At 35.1% G+C, this 18,364-nt stretch overlaps 4 protein-coding genes and 1 long non-coding RNA gene across 5 annotated transcripts; 3 read left to right on the top strand and 2 right to left on the bottom strand.

Annotated features, from left to right (window-relative positions):
* The first annotated feature begins 465 nt into the window (after positions 1 to 465).
* LOC119073269 (venom serine carboxypeptidase-like) lies at positions 466 to 3,339 on the top strand. Its single transcript, XM_037178649.1, has 3 exons — positions 466 to 865; positions 1,931 to 2,970; positions 3,217 to 3,339. The coding sequence occupies exons 1-3, from the start codon at positions 555 to 557 to the stop codon at positions 3,288 to 3,290; spliced, it is 1,425 nt and encodes a 474-aa protein (XP_037034544.1). The 5' UTR covers positions 466 to 554; the 3' UTR covers positions 3,291 to 3,339.
* Positions 3,340 to 3,512: 173 nt separating this feature from the next.
* LOC119073259 (probable cysteine desulfurase) lies at positions 3,513 to 6,336 on the bottom strand. The gene is made up of 8 exons (XM_037178632.1): positions 5,988 to 6,336; positions 5,456 to 5,793; positions 5,074 to 5,398; positions 4,896 to 5,002; positions 4,609 to 4,842; positions 4,177 to 4,554; positions 3,936 to 4,100; positions 3,513 to 3,879 (listed from the first exon to the last, which is right to left on the bottom strand). Exons 1-8 carry the CDS (start codon positions 6,226 to 6,228, stop codon positions 3,664 to 3,666), a joined length of 2,004 nt encoding a protein of 667 aa, XP_037034527.1. The 5' UTR covers positions 6,229 to 6,336; the 3' UTR covers positions 3,513 to 3,663.
* Positions 6,337 to 8,442: 2,106 nt separating this feature from the next.
* Positions 8,443 to 10,145, bottom strand: LOC119073281 (trans-1,2-dihydrobenzene-1,2-diol dehydrogenase-like). Its single transcript, XM_037178665.1, has 5 exons — positions 9,800 to 10,145; positions 9,161 to 9,738; positions 9,044 to 9,098; positions 8,798 to 8,989; positions 8,443 to 8,736 (listed from the first exon to the last, which is right to left on the bottom strand). The coding sequence occupies exons 2-5, from the start codon at positions 9,649 to 9,651 to the stop codon at positions 8,479 to 8,481; spliced, it is 996 nt and encodes a 331-aa protein (XP_037034560.1). The 5' UTR covers positions 9,652 to 9,738; positions 9,800 to 10,145; the 3' UTR covers positions 8,443 to 8,478.
* Positions 10,146 to 10,344: 199 nt separating this feature from the next.
* Positions 10,345 to 12,749, top strand: LOC119073284 (short-chain-enoyl-CoA hydratase-like). Its single transcript, XM_037178668.1, has 7 exons — positions 10,345 to 10,554; positions 10,675 to 10,850; positions 10,919 to 11,240; positions 11,300 to 11,423; positions 11,482 to 11,521; positions 11,583 to 11,702; positions 11,756 to 12,749. Exons 1-7 carry the CDS (start codon positions 10,533 to 10,535, stop codon positions 11,834 to 11,836), a joined length of 885 nt encoding a protein of 294 aa, XP_037034563.1. The 5' UTR covers positions 10,345 to 10,532; the 3' UTR covers positions 11,837 to 12,749.
* A 2,260-nt stretch (positions 12,750 to 15,009) lies between these two features.
* LOC119073296 lies at positions 15,010 to 15,382 on the top strand. The gene is made up of 2 exons (XR_005087023.1): positions 15,010 to 15,137; positions 15,199 to 15,382. It is a non-coding gene; the product is annotated as an uncharacterized LOC119073296 (long non-coding RNA).
* Positions 15,383 to 18,364: the final 2,982 nt, after the last annotated feature.

Below are 18,364 nucleotides of genomic sequence, written 5' to 3'. Positions count from 1 at the left end.
GTATGAGTAATTGATTCCCCTATTTTTCTTTCTTTCTTACTTCCTTTCTTTGGAAGGTAAGAAGTATTTTTGTTAATATTTTTGATGACTTCATCATACATGACTAATACTCGGTTACCTGAAAAAGGGCTGTGTAAACGAAAAATACTCAATGATAATACGCAGACCGTTTCTAGTATAAAATTTTGTACCAAACGGATGGTCTTACCATTAATCGAAAATAATTCATGAAATCAGATCACACAAACTCCTATCATTGGTTAATAAAATGTTCTAAACACATGATATTGTATGTTGTTGCTACGACTCTTACTTATGTAGATTATGCGTGAGACGCACATAATACAAAGAGCATAACGTCGAACATTATTATGTACGTATTTTTGGTCTTGACTATGTATGTATTCTTTATGTGTGCATCAGAACCACTATCGCAATTATTATAAACCCAAGACCTATCCAGACATATAATGTTCTGTTGATCAGTACATTTTTGTCTGCTCAGCGATAATTTAGTTCAAGTCAAAGTGTCGTTGGTGAAAGTCGTTTTGATCATGGCAAATTTAATGATTTTTATCGTATTAACATTTTCAATTGGTGTTGTTCAATGTTTGTTCAACCCTTATCCACGATATACTGAATTTTTTGATGGCGGAGACACAGGGGAACCAATATTTTTGACCGAGTACATAGAAAAGGGCGAGTTTGAGTTGGCGAAAAATTTATCGTTGGTAAATCATGACGACATGAAATGGTTGACGAGTTATGCAGGCTATTTAACTGTGAACAAGACCTTTAACTCAAATATGTTTTTCTGGTTTTTCCCTGCTAAATTGGATCAAGCTAAAGCTCCAGTAGTTTTATGGTATTTTCAACTTATTGACGAACATTAGGGGGGTCCAAAAAATTAAAGTATCGAGGAAGTTGTCGGACCCCGAGGAAAACAAACCTTTATGGCCTCCTGATAAAAATTGTATATGGGGCCGATGCGATCCGAGTTGGTTTATGGGTAGCTCAAGGACGAAAAATGTGAAAAAACGCTGTGATTTTCCATACATTTTTTCCATTACTTTCTATGGAAAAAAATTTTTAGCGACAATATCAAACTTTTTTGGTCCAGACAACTTAGATTAGATGCAATAACAACAAAAATGCGTTGTTTTCATTTTTTGGAATTTTTATATCGTCTGGGCACACCTAACAATATTGATATATACAAAAATCGACAGATAATTTCCAAGTAATACAAAGTCAGGCGAAGTCACTCTTTAAATTAAGTGTTAGGTGTCGTTGTAAAGGTAATGACAGTGGCTTTCTAACGAGCCCACACACAATAAGTTTCAAGTTGGTGTCTTGACGTAACAGTCATTTGAAAATTGTCTGAGTTCACGACCCTGACATTTTTGCACCAAAATCGATTTCTATATAGCTTCAAAAAATTGTTTTCGAAAAAATTTCTTTTTGCGATGAAAGCTTATGCCATAAGCTCTCGTTAGATATGAATATATCCGATGTACATCCCATAAATGTTTTGGAAGAACCCAAAGACTGGGTCAACAGATTGGGAAACTTTGACTGACTTGGGAGATGCGAATGCACTTACAAATCATTAAATCGGTCTCTTTGGATTATTCTGAAGTGAAATAATCCAACTCACCTTAAGAAGTGACCTCAGCATCTGTTAGTTACGTTCAATTTTTTAATTAACCCTCATTTTCGCGGTTTTTCACATATTTCGTCCTTGAGCGACCCATAAATCGTCTCGGATCACATCGGCCCCATATACATTTTTTATCAGTGGGTCATGAAGGTTCGTTTTCCTCGGGGTCCGCCAACTTTCTCGAAACCTTTATTTTCCCATACGATTCTGGACCCCCCTAACGAACATTCAGTTGTGAAACGATAATTACGAATCAAAACAATTTTTCAGGCTCCAGGGTGGCCCAGGCGCTTCATCGTTATTTGGGTTGTTTCAGGAAAATGGACCGTTCTTCGTCACGACCAAAAAGGGGTTAAAACCAAGAAAATACTCATGGCATTTAAACCACAACTTGTTGTACATCGACAATCCAGTCGGTACAGGATTTAGTTTTACAGAAAATGATGGTGGCTACGCAAAAAATGAAAAAGACGTTGGAAAGGATCTGTTTAATGCCCTTCGACAGTTTTTTACTTTGTTCTCTGAGCTAAGAGGTAACGCTTTTTATGTAACTGGTGAAAGTTATGCAGGCAAGTATGTACCAGCTGTTGCACACACAATCTACAAAAACAGCAAAAGCACAGATCCAAAAGACAAGATCAATCTACAAGGTTTAGCTATCGGGAACGGATTAAGTGATCCTGTTAATCAAATGCAATACGGAGATTATTTGTATCAATTGGGTCTGATCGACACTAATGGACTTAAGATCTTTAACGACGCAGAGAAAGAAGGAATAGATTGCATCAACAAAAGAGACTTTGAATGCGCATTCCGTGTGTTTGATAAATTGATCGATGGTGACGAAACTACTGATGGATCTATCTTCAAAAATTTGACAGGCTTCAACACATACTTCAATTATTTGAGACCCAACGGAGACGCTGCCTCTGATGCGCTTATGGGTGAATTTTTACAAATGTCTGCTACCCGTAAAGCGATTCACGTCGGAAATTATACATTCCACGATTTAGAAGGTGAAAATAAAGTAGAGGAACACTTAACAGGTGATATTATGGCGAGTGTAAAAGATTGGGTTGTTGAATTACTTGAACACTACAAAGTACTGATTTATAACGGCCAATTGGACATAATCGTTGCCTATCCGTTGACCGAAAATTATTTAAAAAAGATGAAATTCAATGCGGCTGACGATTACAAAACGGCTAAGCGTTATATTTGGAAAGTAGACAATGAAATTGCGGGATATGTCAAACATGCTGGTAATTTGACGGAAGTACTGGTCAGAAGTGCAGGTCATATGGCTCCAGGTACGTTTTCTTGCTTAAATACTCAAGATTTAGGCTGTTACAAATACAGTTATTTCGCACGAATGTCGCAGCCGATAGTTAACACATTACACTTCAACAACCAGATATGTTAGAAAAATCAGACTCTTTCTAGCATATCTGGAACATGTCAAAAGGACAAACTTTCGGGTGTGAAATCTGCTTAATCTGGCCAACTCATTCACGGATGAAGAAGCTTTTTCATTTATTTAAAATTATATTTTTCAGCCGATCAACCGAAATGGGTCTTAGATATGCTGATGCGAATGACAACAGGAAAAGGATTTTTCGAACATTTGTAAGTGCGCAGGCATTGCCACAACTGATGAAATTATATTTTGATTGAAGGAATTTGTTTGCGTTTCATTTTGTGTGATCTTTGTCATATCAACTGAATCTCACCGTATTCTGAGTCCGTTGCCGGTGTTTAATGAAAACGAAAGAATTTTTTACAATGGCAATAGTCATATAGGAAGCATTCAACGTAGAAAGAGTCGTATAAAGCCACCCTTGAATTTGAAGGTCATCAGTAAACTTTTATTCCACACGAAACATCACATTTGCAATAATTTTCTGCAAAAAACCTTAAGATTTTTCATAATCCAAATAACTTACAAATTCCTTAACTAATAAAAGACAATAAATATCGGAAGAGAGCTTGATTCTAAATGCTTATCATCCTTGCCTTAATTGATGAAGCAAAGAATTCGGTGTTGCTGAACTCAGATCATCATTGGTCTCTGAACTGTAATTAACCACAAAGAATGGAGGAGATCTTTTGACCAAGGAAATCCCTTGAAGTAAATCCAATGCTTCTTTTTGATGCACAAACCATCTCAACGGTGAGTTGAGCTCTACTAACGATTCTTCGAGGAATACCTTGTTGCACGACTAAAGCATAAATAAGGAATTATTTCGTTTCGATTTAAAAACAACTCAACACTTACGTCTCGCATATCTTTGACAATATTTTCTGCATCATGAAGACATTGCTCATAATTTGGACATATCCGAGAGTCAGCATTATCAATACAATTATCAGTCTCTTTCTTAAAGTTCAAGCCTTGTGAATCGAAGAAAACCGATTTCAATAGATTTCGATGTTGTATCGCCTGCATAAAAGTAATTTCAAAAAGGTATGGTCTTTATCCCCGTCAGTTACGGAAACTGCGCACGACTACAACTTACATTTATTGCATAAAATGCACCAGTCGTTATATTACACTTGTAATATGGCAAAAGCATGAAACCCTTCCGTGCAATGAATTCTACAGCTTCAATGACATACTCAACATCCTTCTTAGACGAGCAAAAAGACAATGACACACGAACGAATCCAGGTTTAAATATTTCACATGGTGACTCGGCGCTGCTGCAATGCTGTGAATCATTACAATACTTGTGATCGGCATCCAATAATAGATCTTTGTATTTATGAGCCAGATTTGAGTCAATTCCGAGTAACGATTGACTGTAAGGTCCTGCACATCCGCAACCCCCTCTTGATTGTATGCCAAACAAGTCATTCAATAAAGCAATGACAAAGTTGTGATGTAGATACAAACCCTACGAGTGAAATGCTTCAATAGTTTGATGTTAACAGTAATATTGCTATCTTACAATATCCAGCTGTTGAATAAGAAATGAAATAGTGGACGTTCGTGGATAATTATTGTTTCCAAGTATTTTGATTTCGGGTATATTCGTCCATCTTTCAATAGCCATTTTAAGGTATGATTTCTCGATAGCTAAAATACTTTCTGCTCCGATTGAACTCCTTAGATTGAATGCCAACCCCAATCGAATCGACTCAACAATTGCAGGTGTTCCAGCTTCCTCTCGAGCCTCAATGTCCTACATACATTTCATCATATTAAAAGCACCTACAACGGGTAAATGTCATTTACCTTCAAATATAAGTGATCATCTTTCGTAACGAAGAAAACCGTACCACCACCTCCACCGTCACTGGCTTTTTTATTTTCAAAAATAAATCGTTTCGCCACAAGAACACCTAATTTTGTAAGAAATGTCTTTGTTTAGTCTAGTCTTTTCACAAATAATTATTTTGTTATCTATTATTACCGGGCGTCTGTGGACCTCCAACAAATTTATGTCCCGAAAAAAAGATTGCATCTTTATGAGTCAGTCCACTCTCGCCAGGGTTCATAAATATTTTAACGTGAGATGCTGCTGATGAGTAATCCCAAAATGATAATGCCTGGTATTTGTGTAGTAGTTCGGTTATTTTGATATCATCGACCGTAATTCCGGTTACATTAGAAGCAACCGAAAAAGAACCAATCAACAAGCGCTTCTTCTTCCTTGCCTTCATTGCTTCCACTTTTAATTGTTTTTCTAAAAACTCATAATCAAATAAGCCAGTGCTCGTCTCTGGAACGAAAATCACCTACGAAAAATTTAACGGACAACGATAATAGATGGATCCTGTGCACCACTTTGTTACCTTTGCATTTTTTTCCTTCCAAGGTAAAATGTTAGAATGATGCTCGTACGGACCAACAAATACAACAAGTTGCTGATTATTTAATGACAATACATTCACTAATTTGTGAACGGCTCTGGTGGCTCCTGATCCACAAAATATTACCACATCAGCATGATCTCTTGCGCCTACACATTCACGAATCATATCTCTGGCTTCCTCACGATAAGACGTTATTTGTGATGAGGATATCGTGCCACTTGTGTGAGTATTTCCGTAAAATGGTAAAACATGATCTTGAATAAAATCTTCAATGCATTTTAAGGGCTGACCAGAAGCGGTATTGTCCATGTACACGGCTAAAATATGATATGGCATTTAGACCGATTCGAGTTATTGGAGAAGCTTTAATCTAACGGTAAAATTGTTTTCAAGGGAATAATGTTTAGTCCAGTATTTAGGACTACTATATGAACCTCTTGACCAACCCATAATAAATTCATTACAAACAAAAATGTTCTAAAGATATTTAAAAATATATTGAGACACTCACATCTTCGCCTTCCGAATGGTCCGTTAAAAATTAAATTTTTGCTCATAACATTATCGTGCACCATTTTAATCAAGCCACTATTCCAATCAATTTTCACTGTCTGTTCGTTATTGTTTCTATCAATAAATTGTGTCTTCTCACCACCAAATTCCAACAACGACCGATAACTACGTACTTCTGGAAGACTGTTGAAATAATATTCACTTTCAAGATTCCCTTCACGTCTAATCGTATTCCCCATTGTTAGATTCTGGTTTAAACGTTTCTTTGAAATTTTTACCACGAATCATTTGAATAAGCATCGACATCCTTCTTTTATAACAGTTGGAATGATAATGCTCTTACTCTTACTCTTATATTTTCTTGAATAATAATTCTCTTGCAATAAAATATTTTGACGGACAACTAAACGAAAGATAATTGAAACCCATTTCAATCTGAAAACATGTTTTGTTTTAATGAAACTATCATTTTTATTTTAATGGTAATGAGTTCGTTAATGAGTGATCGCATAGAGATGAATGTCCATGATCACGTAAATCGGGTTCCAAGTAAACATTACGTTTAAGATGGAACGATCCAAAAATTACTTTTCGGGACTTTCTCAAAGACAGTTTTGTTGTAATACATTGTGGTGTTACATTTTATTAGTTCATTAATGAGCACTTCACTTAACGATTTGCTTATTTCCACGAATTTTGAATTGAATTTTAGTGCTCCACTATCAGAGCACGTTTGGTACAATACTTTAATTTTGTGGATTCAATGAATTACGTTTACTAGATTTCCCATAATTCCATATTGATTCAATCACATATTTAGATAAAGGTTTAAATTAAACCGTTTAATTGCAATTTGTGGTCGAAATAACTACTTAATCAGCAGTGTCAGCAGCAATCAACACATAAAGACGAAACGAAAATGAGTGAGGTGCGGCTCTGCACGTATACCTCAGACTTGAAACAAAACAAAATCATTTTTCAGCCACTTGTCGTCAATCGATATTATTAAATGTAAACAGCCAGATACGTTCGTTTGTTCACGAAGCATTTTGTATTCCAAAATTGTTTTTAAAATACCTAAGAGCCATATGATGCGCACAAAATTGAAACGAAAACGTTTATCCTAATTGTTGACAAGTAACATTATAATTGTTAGGTCTGAGATTAAACTGTAAACCAGGGCGTATTGTTGTTAATTATATGTAATATTACTGAAAACATACCACGATTTACCGACAAAATTTTTCGGTAAATTTAGGTAAGTTCGATTATTGGTATATTTCGGCAATTTTCAGTAGTTCCAGTAATGTACTATACGTGACGTCCGAGGTTCCCAATTTTTATTCTGGGGGATGTTATGGCCCGACCCGAAGGGGAAAATTTGCATGAACATTGCCGTGGACCGTAAATGTAATTACTAACAAGAGGCCCTGGCTTAAACCAATATATGCCTGACGCCTTTGTAATGCGTACAAGTAAAACAATAAAAATAAAAATGTAATCAATGACTAATTGGAAGAATAAATTAAGGTTACATACAACGGTAATAAAACGAGGGTATACCAACAGTAGTATTTGCGCTTGAGGTCAGAATTTTCATCAATTCGAAAGGAACTTTATGCACCTTTTGGTACAAATTCCAGTTTAGTGTAGTTGATAAGTTGTGAGAACGTTTTTAGAGCCCGAAAATCATTTGGCTCCTCTCCCTACTGTTTTTTTAGGGAGAGACTATCCTAAAACATTCTTTAGACTTTTTCCAAAAGTCTTAGACCAAAAAAAGGATTTAAACTTTTTTGAGGTAGCCAAACGTTTTTATCATTGTAAACATTCTGTTAAAAGTGATCCTTATCAACTACACTATTAGTGGTTTTGGTTAACCCCTCGGAAATATCTGTTTGTTGAATAGTTGTTAAATTCGTTTTGATTAGCTGATACATTTACACGAGACCGTTGTGAAATGAGAAATAGGTTTATAATTTTAATGAAATTAATGATATTAAAGTGTGATAGAGCAAGTAAATTATTCCATTCTTACTTCTGGACTTCCTTCACTGAGAAAAATCTATGGTTTAATTGAAATCGCTTTAGGGTGAATAGAGACCAAAATCTTTTACTGAACGCAATTCACATTTTATACCCTTCACCTTAAGTCATTTCTTACAACTTTTATAACGATAAAAATCTTCCTAAAGTATGAAAATAACTTGACTAACTGAATAAAAAACCTCAGTTTTACAAAAATAAAAACTCTAAAACCTATACAAGGCTACGATTGGACATTAAATATACCAAGGCAGAGCAAAAGTAACTTTTACTCTGCCGTGAATATACACTATAAAGTACGTATACAGGTTTTTTTAACGCTTACTTAAAAGTCAGAATCGTTTTTATCAAACCTTGCAACTTTATCTTTTAAATTGGGAAGTTGTAGTAAAAATTGTGTTCGAAGTAACGAAAACGTCTTTTTAGTACAGTGCAGTAAATAAAATTTATTCATCAGCCTTGTACATAACTCCAATTTGTTTACGAATTTCGTCCTGAATCCTAACAATAGTTAAGCTTTCATCAAGCGACATTGTAGTACTTTGCAATCGACCACTGCGAATGCACCTCCTAACTTCTTCAGCTTCGTAGGTCAGACCGAAATTGTTTCTAAAATTGAACTGATGCTTAGCTTGAGGTAATGGCCAATTTTTTGTTTCACTATCCACGTCGACTAGTTGAATGGGACTAGCTATGTTATAGAGCTGCATTTAAATCAGAATTTATTAGAAAATTAAGTAAAAAAAAATTTCTTCGGTTTATTACAATCATTTGTCCTTTGCTTCCCTTAATAACTGCTTGGTTATTTAACGCCTCCATGGCACTTGTTTCGATTGTTGCGAAAGCAGTGTCCGAGTAAATCAGAGTAGCTTTCATGGTCAAATCAACTCCATCCGAATTAAGAGTTCCTTCAGCTTGGATTGATTGTGGATATTTTTGGAAAATCCATTGGCAAAGCTAAATTAACGTTATGATCAATAAAGATTTAAAAAAAATTACATTTTTATCTACCTGAATTGTGTAGACACCCAAATCTAAAACCACTCCACCTCCAAGTTCGTTTTTTCTATTTTAGTGAAAAAAAAATCCTGATGAATGAAATCTAGAGATTATCAGGCAAATACTTACGCCATACGTTCAACATGAGCAATTAACGATCCCATAGTTACATTTACTTGCTGTATTTCACCCAAACTTCCACTTTCAATTTGTTGTCGCAAGTACTGGTAGCTTGGATAAAATCTCGATTTTATGGCTTCCATCAAAAACAACTTTCTTTCCTGAGCTAAGGCAACAAGTTTTCTGACTTCCCTTTCATTTATACACAAAGGCTTTTCGCATAAAACATGTTTCCCATTTTCAAGCATCATCATGGCCACCGGAAAATGCTGAGGATTTAAACAGCCAATGTAGACAACCTCAACGGTCGGGTCATTTGCTAAGGCCTCATAAGTTTCGTAGTATTTCTCAATGTCGTGCAGTTTTGCAAATTCCTTTGCTCGACACAAATCACGAGCCGCAACAGCAACCACCCGATGGTAATCGGTTAGCGTTCCCAATGCGGTCACAAAATCATGGCTAATTTTCCCAGCAGATATTATGCCCCAATTTAAGGCCATTGTGTGGTATGAATGGATGAACAATTTTGAATAACCAGATTGTTTCACTTATGAAAGGATTTGTTATGCGAGATTACATGGTTTCGCCTAAAATAATCTTTATTAAGTCATTTGATGTTGATAACACTGATCATAAACTTTGACTTACAAAGGTTTGTCTCTTTCTTAAGAGGTGTAACACTTTATATCACCATTTGACGAATGTTGTCAAAACAAAACAATATGATTTCAGGTGCGAGAATGTCAAATTTCAGACCTAACAATTACTTTTGAGTTGATATCTTTTGTTAAGTTTAGAATTCATTGACGAATTGTTGTTTCACAATTTTTATACTACTAGAAGACTGCAAATATTGCCTGAGAAGTCACTGTACCGGTTACATGTCTAACTTCTTTGAATCCAAAGACTACACTTCTACAGAACAGTTTTTTGTCAATCGATCCATTCATTAACCGAAACCTCTAACACTAACCATAATCTAAATACAACTACACACTTTCGTTTCTGAATGCAAACCATGTATGTCAGCTGTTATGTATGTTAATAAATTGTGAATGTATTTATAGTCAATACTAATTCAGCGAATTGTTACAATCTTCAATGATAAGACTGGTTTTTTGTTTCATTCATATTTTAGACAGAGATAGTATGTACACCGTCGACGTATACTTAATATCTTAACTTAAAAACCTGTCACTTTAGCATTTTCGCCATTCGCCATGGTGTTGTTAATTTGTTAATATTGATAGCGAATATTGCGATAAAGTGGTTGTATAAATAAACCGTCTATGTGAGACGTTATCATTTTATACATACCTCTTGAAATTGGACGTACATTTCTTTCGAAGTACTTTGATCGCAACTGAATTGATTTAATTCGATGGCATCATCAATATTTACTGGTAAGACAAATCATTCAACCACTATCAAGGCAGCTCTCTAGCTACCGCATAGGCCGAGAGCTGCCTTGTCAACAATGAATTCAGTTACTTTACTTGATTACTTATTATCTCCTATTTTAGTATCTCCATCGCCTCCGGCTAACTTAAATTCCAAGCCATTAGTGATTGTTGAGAAATTAAATGAGATCACAACTATTGGTATTAACAGACCGGAAAAGAAAAATTGTGTCAATCATGCCACAGCAAAGGAACTAATGGCAGCTTTTGCCGAATTTGAAGCAGATAAAAATGCCAAAGTAATATCATCTACACCATAATCAAAAGAATTGTTTTGATCGAAAAATAAAATAAAAATATAATTCAGGTAGCAGTTCTCTACGGGGTTGGCGGTACTTTTTGTGCTGGATACGACCTCAAAGAAACGGCTAACAGTGCACTGAATAATGCTGGCGCAGAGACATTAGCTATGTCAGATAATTTCAATCCGCTTAATACAAATGGTGCCGGTCCGTTGGGGCCGACGAGGCGATTTTTCGCCAAACCAGTAATTGCTGCAGTTAGTGGCTACGCTGTTGCTGGTGGTTTTGAATTGTCACTGGCCTGTGATTTGAGAGTAGTGGAAGATTCAGCAGTTTTTGGAGTGTTTTGTAGACGATTTGGAGTGCCGCTGATAGATGGCGGCACGGGTAAAACAATGTTGATTTCGCTGTGACGAAATCTTTATCTAAATTAATTCTCAATGCAGTTCGCCTACCAGCACTGATTGGACTGAGCCGAGCCTTGGATATTATTCTAACTGGAAGACCAGTTAAGGCACAGGAAGCTTTACAGCTTGGAGTGGCAAATCGAATTGTAAAGAAAGGAAAAGGGTGAGCCTCCCCCAGTGCTTTGTTAATATTCATAAAATGAATTATAAATTTTGAGCAGTTTGAGTGAAGCAATAAAATTAGCTAAGGAGATTGCAAAGGTAAGATTGCTTTACAGTTTCCTTGAATTTTTCATGTTTATCGGAGATATTGTTCATTCAGTTTCCTCAAGAATGCATGTTGCGAGACAGAGCCAGTGCTTGGCATTCGACCTACTCATCATCTAATTTCCAAGAAGCTGTCGAGTACGAAATGACCCATTCTTTAGATGTTATTGCCCAGGTATAAACCATTTTTAAAAGCTTTTTCTTCACTTGTCATAACATTCTGTTTAGGAATCCATTCCTGGAGCATCCCTATTCGTAAAAGGTGTTGGTCGACACGGTTCATTCGATATTGGGAAGTCAAAGCTCTAATAAGCTTATGTTGGTGTGTAATTAGGGGAATGAGGGTCATCTGTTACCGACAATATCGACAAAAAATAAAGAGAGAAGGCTCTGGCAAAATTTTCTTATATAACAAGATGTAATGTTGAAACCAATGAAGTAATAGATTTTGTATCAAACACCAGTAAATAGTTAAAGTAACATAACGTAAACGATTTACTGATACCCTAACCACGTTACTCGTACATGTATGTATTATATTTACGTTGAATATGCACATAACAGTGAAACATCGGACAAGAATATCTTATACGCTATCGGTATCATACATTGATAGCGAATTTTCCATCATTTCCTTGACGCACATCCCACATACACATTGTGTTTATTTTCCTTTTTGGGTTGCTCGGTGGATGTTTTTGTGTATTTTTGTGCGTAAATTTTCCTCTTTTGTGCGTGATGACGTTGTTATGTAATGTTGATTTGATCATGTTTCATGAAATCCTGTTATCAGATTACTTTGGAGCTGTTAGGTTTCGTCGGTTTTATTCATACTTCCTTATTTAAATGGAGGGTCTGTATGTAAAAGGGCTTAATCATTGTTTTGTGTTGTAAATTATTGTAAAATTCGAATAAAGTTGTAAACAAGACTTCATAACCGCTTCTCCGTTTATTTGATTAAAACAAAGCGCAGTAGAAATACAAATTATATGTAAGCAGAGTTTGTGAAGACAATCGCAATATACCATAAGTGAAAAGAAGTAAAAAATGCTTCCGTATCGCAATTATATAGCTCGTTTCGTTCTATATGTAGTAAGTCATATTCTCGTTCCTATCGCTATTACACGTATTATATTCTACTATGATAAAGTATATATTATAGCTGCTCGCGAGGGGAAATCACTTACTCGTATCATACAAGGGCGCCAAAAAGATACAATTGAAATGCATATAGTAATGAAAGGATCTTTTGTTGTAATTCTATCAAAATTTTAACCTGTCACATACGGCGATTCATCGATAACGACTACGAAAATAATGACAAGCTCTGGATAATATGGGCCTTTATATTTTAAAGTGCATGTAAAAAAATTGAAGTACAAGATTTTAAATCAACAGATTAAAAATACTTTGACAGGAGTAATAGACCCGATAAAAATACTGGTCATATGCTTGCCGTCTGTAACAGGTTAAATAGTTTCTTTTCGGTTATACAATGGAAGGGAAAAGTGTTTTTATGCTTCGTCACTCGAATATCTAGATAAATATGTTGTTGTCCTAATTATGTGTCTAATTAAACAAACGTCCAACGTACTTCCAACGTTCTTGTTACTTTAAATAAAATTCAATGATTAAGAGAGTTACAGTATTTTCGAAAAGGGTACGAGAGTTACCAAAAATATAAATCGACATTCGACGAAGACCACAAGTTCACAAAGCCTGAGACTCAGTCTGTGCCTCTGGTATTATAACGTCACCAAAATTTTAGTTTCCATTTATCTAAGAAGTCACGCAGCGACTAACTTCAGTAAGATGTTTGTATAACAGCTTTTTATTTGTTTAATTTTTTTTTTTTTTTTACTTCAAATGAAAAAAACAAATTCAGTAACGAGACAATTAAAAAAATTTCCTCTATTTGGAATAGAATTCAGTTGTGCAAACGGAAAAATGAAGTACCAATGATGTTGTACCACATCGTTGGTCTGAATAGGGGCTTTTGTGAAGCTACAGTTGCCTAACCTCAGCAGCAGCTAGTATGTATGTACGACATGCCAAAAAAAGGAATTCAAAAAGTCTAAACTAAGATTACGAGAAATGGTATTTTACATAACTAGGGATAAAAAGATGAAAAGTAGAAATTTCCTGTGAATTTTGTTGATCCGAGGCGAAGCCGAGGTTAATAAACACAGTGTATTGAGTTATCTAATCGATTTTACATGCTGAGTGCGTCGAAAGTACAACATGAAAAGTACGGTTTTCGACGCATGTAGCATGCAAAGAAAGGTTTTCATACCTTGGGAAATATTCGGAGGGAAAATAGGCCTTGCATTACCTCATAAAGATAGGAGACATGATTTCTTGGTGTTAATAAAGACATACAATCGTACACGCATACATATTTGAAAATTTTGAGGCTTTTTGATATTGTCTAAATAAGTGTTCGTGCTAGAAGCAACGCTACGCTTGGGCATAAATTTCAGAATTTATCGCATCAAAAATTGTAGTGTTGATTTAAGACACTTTCGCCTGTCGCTACAGCCCGCGAAATTGTCCAAAATCTACCGTCCACCATAGATACGTAACTTACTATTTAATGCTGGAATGAAATGCTCTGCTCTTTATCTGAAGAGACAACAGAATATAGCTCCAATCCTAGTCTGTGGTGATTCTTTTTTGGCTGCAATTTTTATCAATAATGTTTTGATTCAGACGGTACATGTTTTATATACTTTTAACAGAGAATATCTCATTCTCGCTTTATTTTAGTATTAAATGAGATTTTTCTCTACTACTACATTAGTCACGTCTAACTACTTAAAATTTACTAAAATAACGTTTTTACGTTCTCTAGCAACCGAACTTGATCCACATCATTTTCAATGGAAGAAATGATGTGATGTGGAACGAATAAAACGATGGAAACAAACAAAAACACACGAAAGACTAAGACTTATCTCAAGTTAATTTCATCGAATTGTTTTTTGAACAAATTTTTATATTAATATTCTTCTTATTCAAAGACATTGACAGTAACTCATGTTGTCTTTTGTGCCTTTCAATATTTGTTCCAAAATGAGAATATTGTTTAAGAAATATACCCTAATATCATTTTGTCACGTCAATCAACTGCTTAGTATAAATAGAGTTGCCTTTGATTACGTTTTTTAATTACTGAAAAGTGTCTCATTGGAAACAGTTCAATACAACAGTACAGAGTATACAATTTAAAATGAAAATTTTTATATTTTTTGTAATTGCTAGCTGCTTTGTGGAAAGGGGTAAATTTCTTTTATTGATTTCGGACTTGTTGTTCATTCAAGAAAATTTCTTCAATCCCTCAATAATTCTTTTAGTCGCTTAAATTTAGTTACCTGCAAAAATTAACTTGAAGGAACTGTTTCTACTATAGGTACTTCCCAGATTTGTACGCAAGCTCACGAAGTATATCGTAGTTGCAGTAATGGATGTGAAACATCATGCAAAAATTACGAGAATCCACCAATGTGCCCAGCAGTTTGTTTATCAGAAAGAGCTGGATGTTACTGCGAAGCACCTTATGTCCGAAGTGATAGCGGTGAATGCGTTTTAACCAGTCAATGCAAAACGCAAAGTATTTTCTTCAATGGATTGATTTTAATGATTTTATGTAAATGAAATATGTTTCTCTTTAGCTTGCTCCCGCCTACACGAAAAGTACCTAGGTTGTAGCAATGGATGCCAGACTACTTGCCAGAATTATAAAAACCCACCTATTTGCACAATGCAGTGCTCAACAGCAAAGGCAGGTTGTTACTGTGAATCGCCTTATGTCCGAAGTGCTAACGGTGACTGCGTTTTAACTAGCCAGTGTTAACCGACTTGTAGAGGTGATTTCATGTAAACGCTGCAAAATGTGCACTGATCAGTGCACGTATTCCTTGTGTCAATTTAAATTTGCAATAAAAAAGTTCCACAAAAAATCGTTATGGTTTGTTTTTGTCTCGCTTGAAACAAATAGATAATAGTAAACTTGTAGATATGATAGGTGGGGATTGACGATGTATCAATTTTCATATGATTCACATGGGGATTGACGAATGTACGGAAAATTCCACTGCTATTTAAACAACTTGTTTTTCGTATTTCCTGTTAGCATGAGGTTAGTAAATTCGCTGAATGTAAATATTGACGGTTAAAGGCCAGCAATTTTCTTCTTCTTTTTAACAACAATTTTTTGATATGTGAACATGTTCGGGTTAGTGAATATTCTTAATTTTGGATGGATGATAGATATACAGAACAGTTAGCTTCATCATCTAAATTTCTAAAGTTAAAGTACAGGTACTTGTATTGTTCACATGGTCTGCATCTGCAATTACGGTTCATCTATTATTCAATATTGACAAACTAAGTTGAATTAGGTTGAGTCTGGACGGTACAGCTGTACTTAACGGCACGTGAGCAAATCAGGTCGGTAGGAAGGTTTACTAGATTGTACAATCTACATCAGCCGTAAAGATGAGCATTTGTTAAAAATTAAAGTGAAGTAATCCTCATTCTAAGAAATGTGGTTACGTACATTCCTTCACTGAACACGTACATCTTTGGACATGTATAAGTCGTCAGACTATATGAAAAAAAGCGTCATATAGTACGAGGACTGGTAAACACGACCATCCCTCATATTTAATTAAATATTAAATTTTCATCACAAATACAAGTATTGAACCATAATCTCTGATAAATTCGTCAGAAACCAGAAGCTTCATATTATTGCAAAATATTATTAATCTTAACGAGGATGGGTAAACCACCCTAGATAGCGTTCGTTTTGACCAAGCAAAAATTATTGAATCGTGTCTCATTATATCCAGTTGGAATTTACACAAGTTTAATGAAATAATTTTACATTCTACCTATACAAGTTTAATGAGATAGTGTTCCCTAAACTAAGTGAAAAACGGTTCCAAAGATATTGCAGGCACGTCACAGATTTCAAGTACATCGTAGTTGTAGTAACGGATGTGAAACCACATGCAAAAATTATCAGAGTTGACCAATGTGCATTTAAGTTTGTCGACCAGAGCTGGATGTTACTGGCAGGCACCATATGTACGACGTGATAGTAGTTACTTTTTACTACTTAATCAATTGATTGTAATACTTATGTGTTATGTTTATGAAAACTTATTGCGTTCTCTTAAGCTGGCTCCCATTTACACGAAAGGTATCTAAGTTGTAAATCAAAATTCAGAAAATGAAAATCTAGATCAATTAAAAAACACAACAAATCCCACATTAGAAAACATGTCGAATTTCACTTTTCACTGCCCGTATGAGGTGTATCGACAGATACATTTGGCTCCATTCACTTGAGATCTACTTTTTTATTTTTTATATGAGTCATGCGGAAAAATGGAATTTGATTTACGGTTGACGACAATTAAATATGTGAATGCTTTATCCGACAGTAAATATTTTCTTATAAAAATAACGGGTTAACGTTCTCAATTGTTTTCGCAATGTTGGAAAATTAATTATAATTAAATTTATTCCTTCAATCTACCAATCGAAGAATAGTACATTGAATGACAAGGGGCGAAAGTAAAAAAATTCAACCGTGTGCGAGAGTTGGAGCCCGCGCCGAAGGCAAGGGCTCTAATCGCACAGGTTGAATTTTTTTACTTTTGCCCCGAGTCGTTCATACTATTTTTTTTGATACCAACATTGAAAATTGATACGTATCGCAAACATCGCAACAAAATGTTGAAATAAAAAGGCATTTAGCCCGAAAATGCGGGGGTCCAGGGGGCGGCAGCCCCCTGGTATATGAAAAATTTAATTATTTAGCCATCACAACAATAACACACACAAAAATTAAGATATAACTAACAAATCATTTAGTAACAAAAAGTATCAACTTTGTATGCTAATTTCAATAAGAACACTGGCGCACAGTGTTTTACAATTCTGATCAAAGTATTCTGCATAATATGAGCGGATTTTGTTGACAACTCGACTCATTTCTCTCATTTTCTGTGACGTCAGTCACTTTCGCTGTTCGTTCAGCTGCGTTCGCTCTTCGTTAAGTACTTTCTCCCCGTGGGATGCATTTTTTTACTTTCGCCCCTCATATGCGGGGCGAAAGTATCATTTTTCAATGTTGGTATCAAAAAAAAGAAATTCTACTGAAACTGGGTCGACAAAGTTCAACTAGAAAGAATTAGTTATTGGTTTATCAAGGAGGAAAATAGAAAATTCCGAAGCCAGGGCTGCAATTCACTCGATTGAACCAAAACAAAGTCACAGTTGTGAATAAAAAACAAAAACAAAATCTTCCTGAACTGTCAGAGAGATGCTATCTACTCACCATATTTGAGTGGAGGAAATATGGTTACTCATGTCGCATGGAGCAAAAAGAATCAATTGTTTGTCGTAGAAGTTGTTAAGGGTAAAGATTTTGAATAGAAGGAAATGCCAGCAAAAGTTAGTCGAATGACGAATTAGAATAAAGCAAATTTTAGAACTGTAAATTAACAGCTTCCAGAAAGCGATCCTCTGAATATGCACGACTGCATCTTGTTTGATGACAATTTTGAAATCTTACCTTCAAGCGCCCTATGACTGAAATTGCCTCCCCAGAAGATAATCTCTCTTTATTCTAATAAACTCTCAAACAGAAACAAAATTTCAATCAAAAGCGGATTTTTTGTGACTGTTTTATTTCAATTGTTACAACCTACATTTATGCAATTCATGACGAATAAATTATTAATAAAATAAATATAAACTTACAATTAAACTTCATCTTAAATCGTTAAAATCGCAATAATATAACTTAAAACTGCTCTTTTTTTA

The sequence above is a fragment of the Bradysia coprophila genome, unplaced genomic scaffold (genome assembly GCF_014529535.1).
Source record: "Bradysia coprophila strain Holo2 unplaced genomic scaffold, BU_Bcop_v1 contig_138, whole genome shotgun sequence".
Taxonomy (NCBI): domain Eukaryota; kingdom Metazoa; phylum Arthropoda; class Insecta; order Diptera; family Sciaridae; genus Bradysia; species Bradysia coprophila.
The sequence above is the reverse complement of the archived record's forward strand: the minus strand, read 5'-3'. Positions and strand labels throughout refer to the sequence as shown.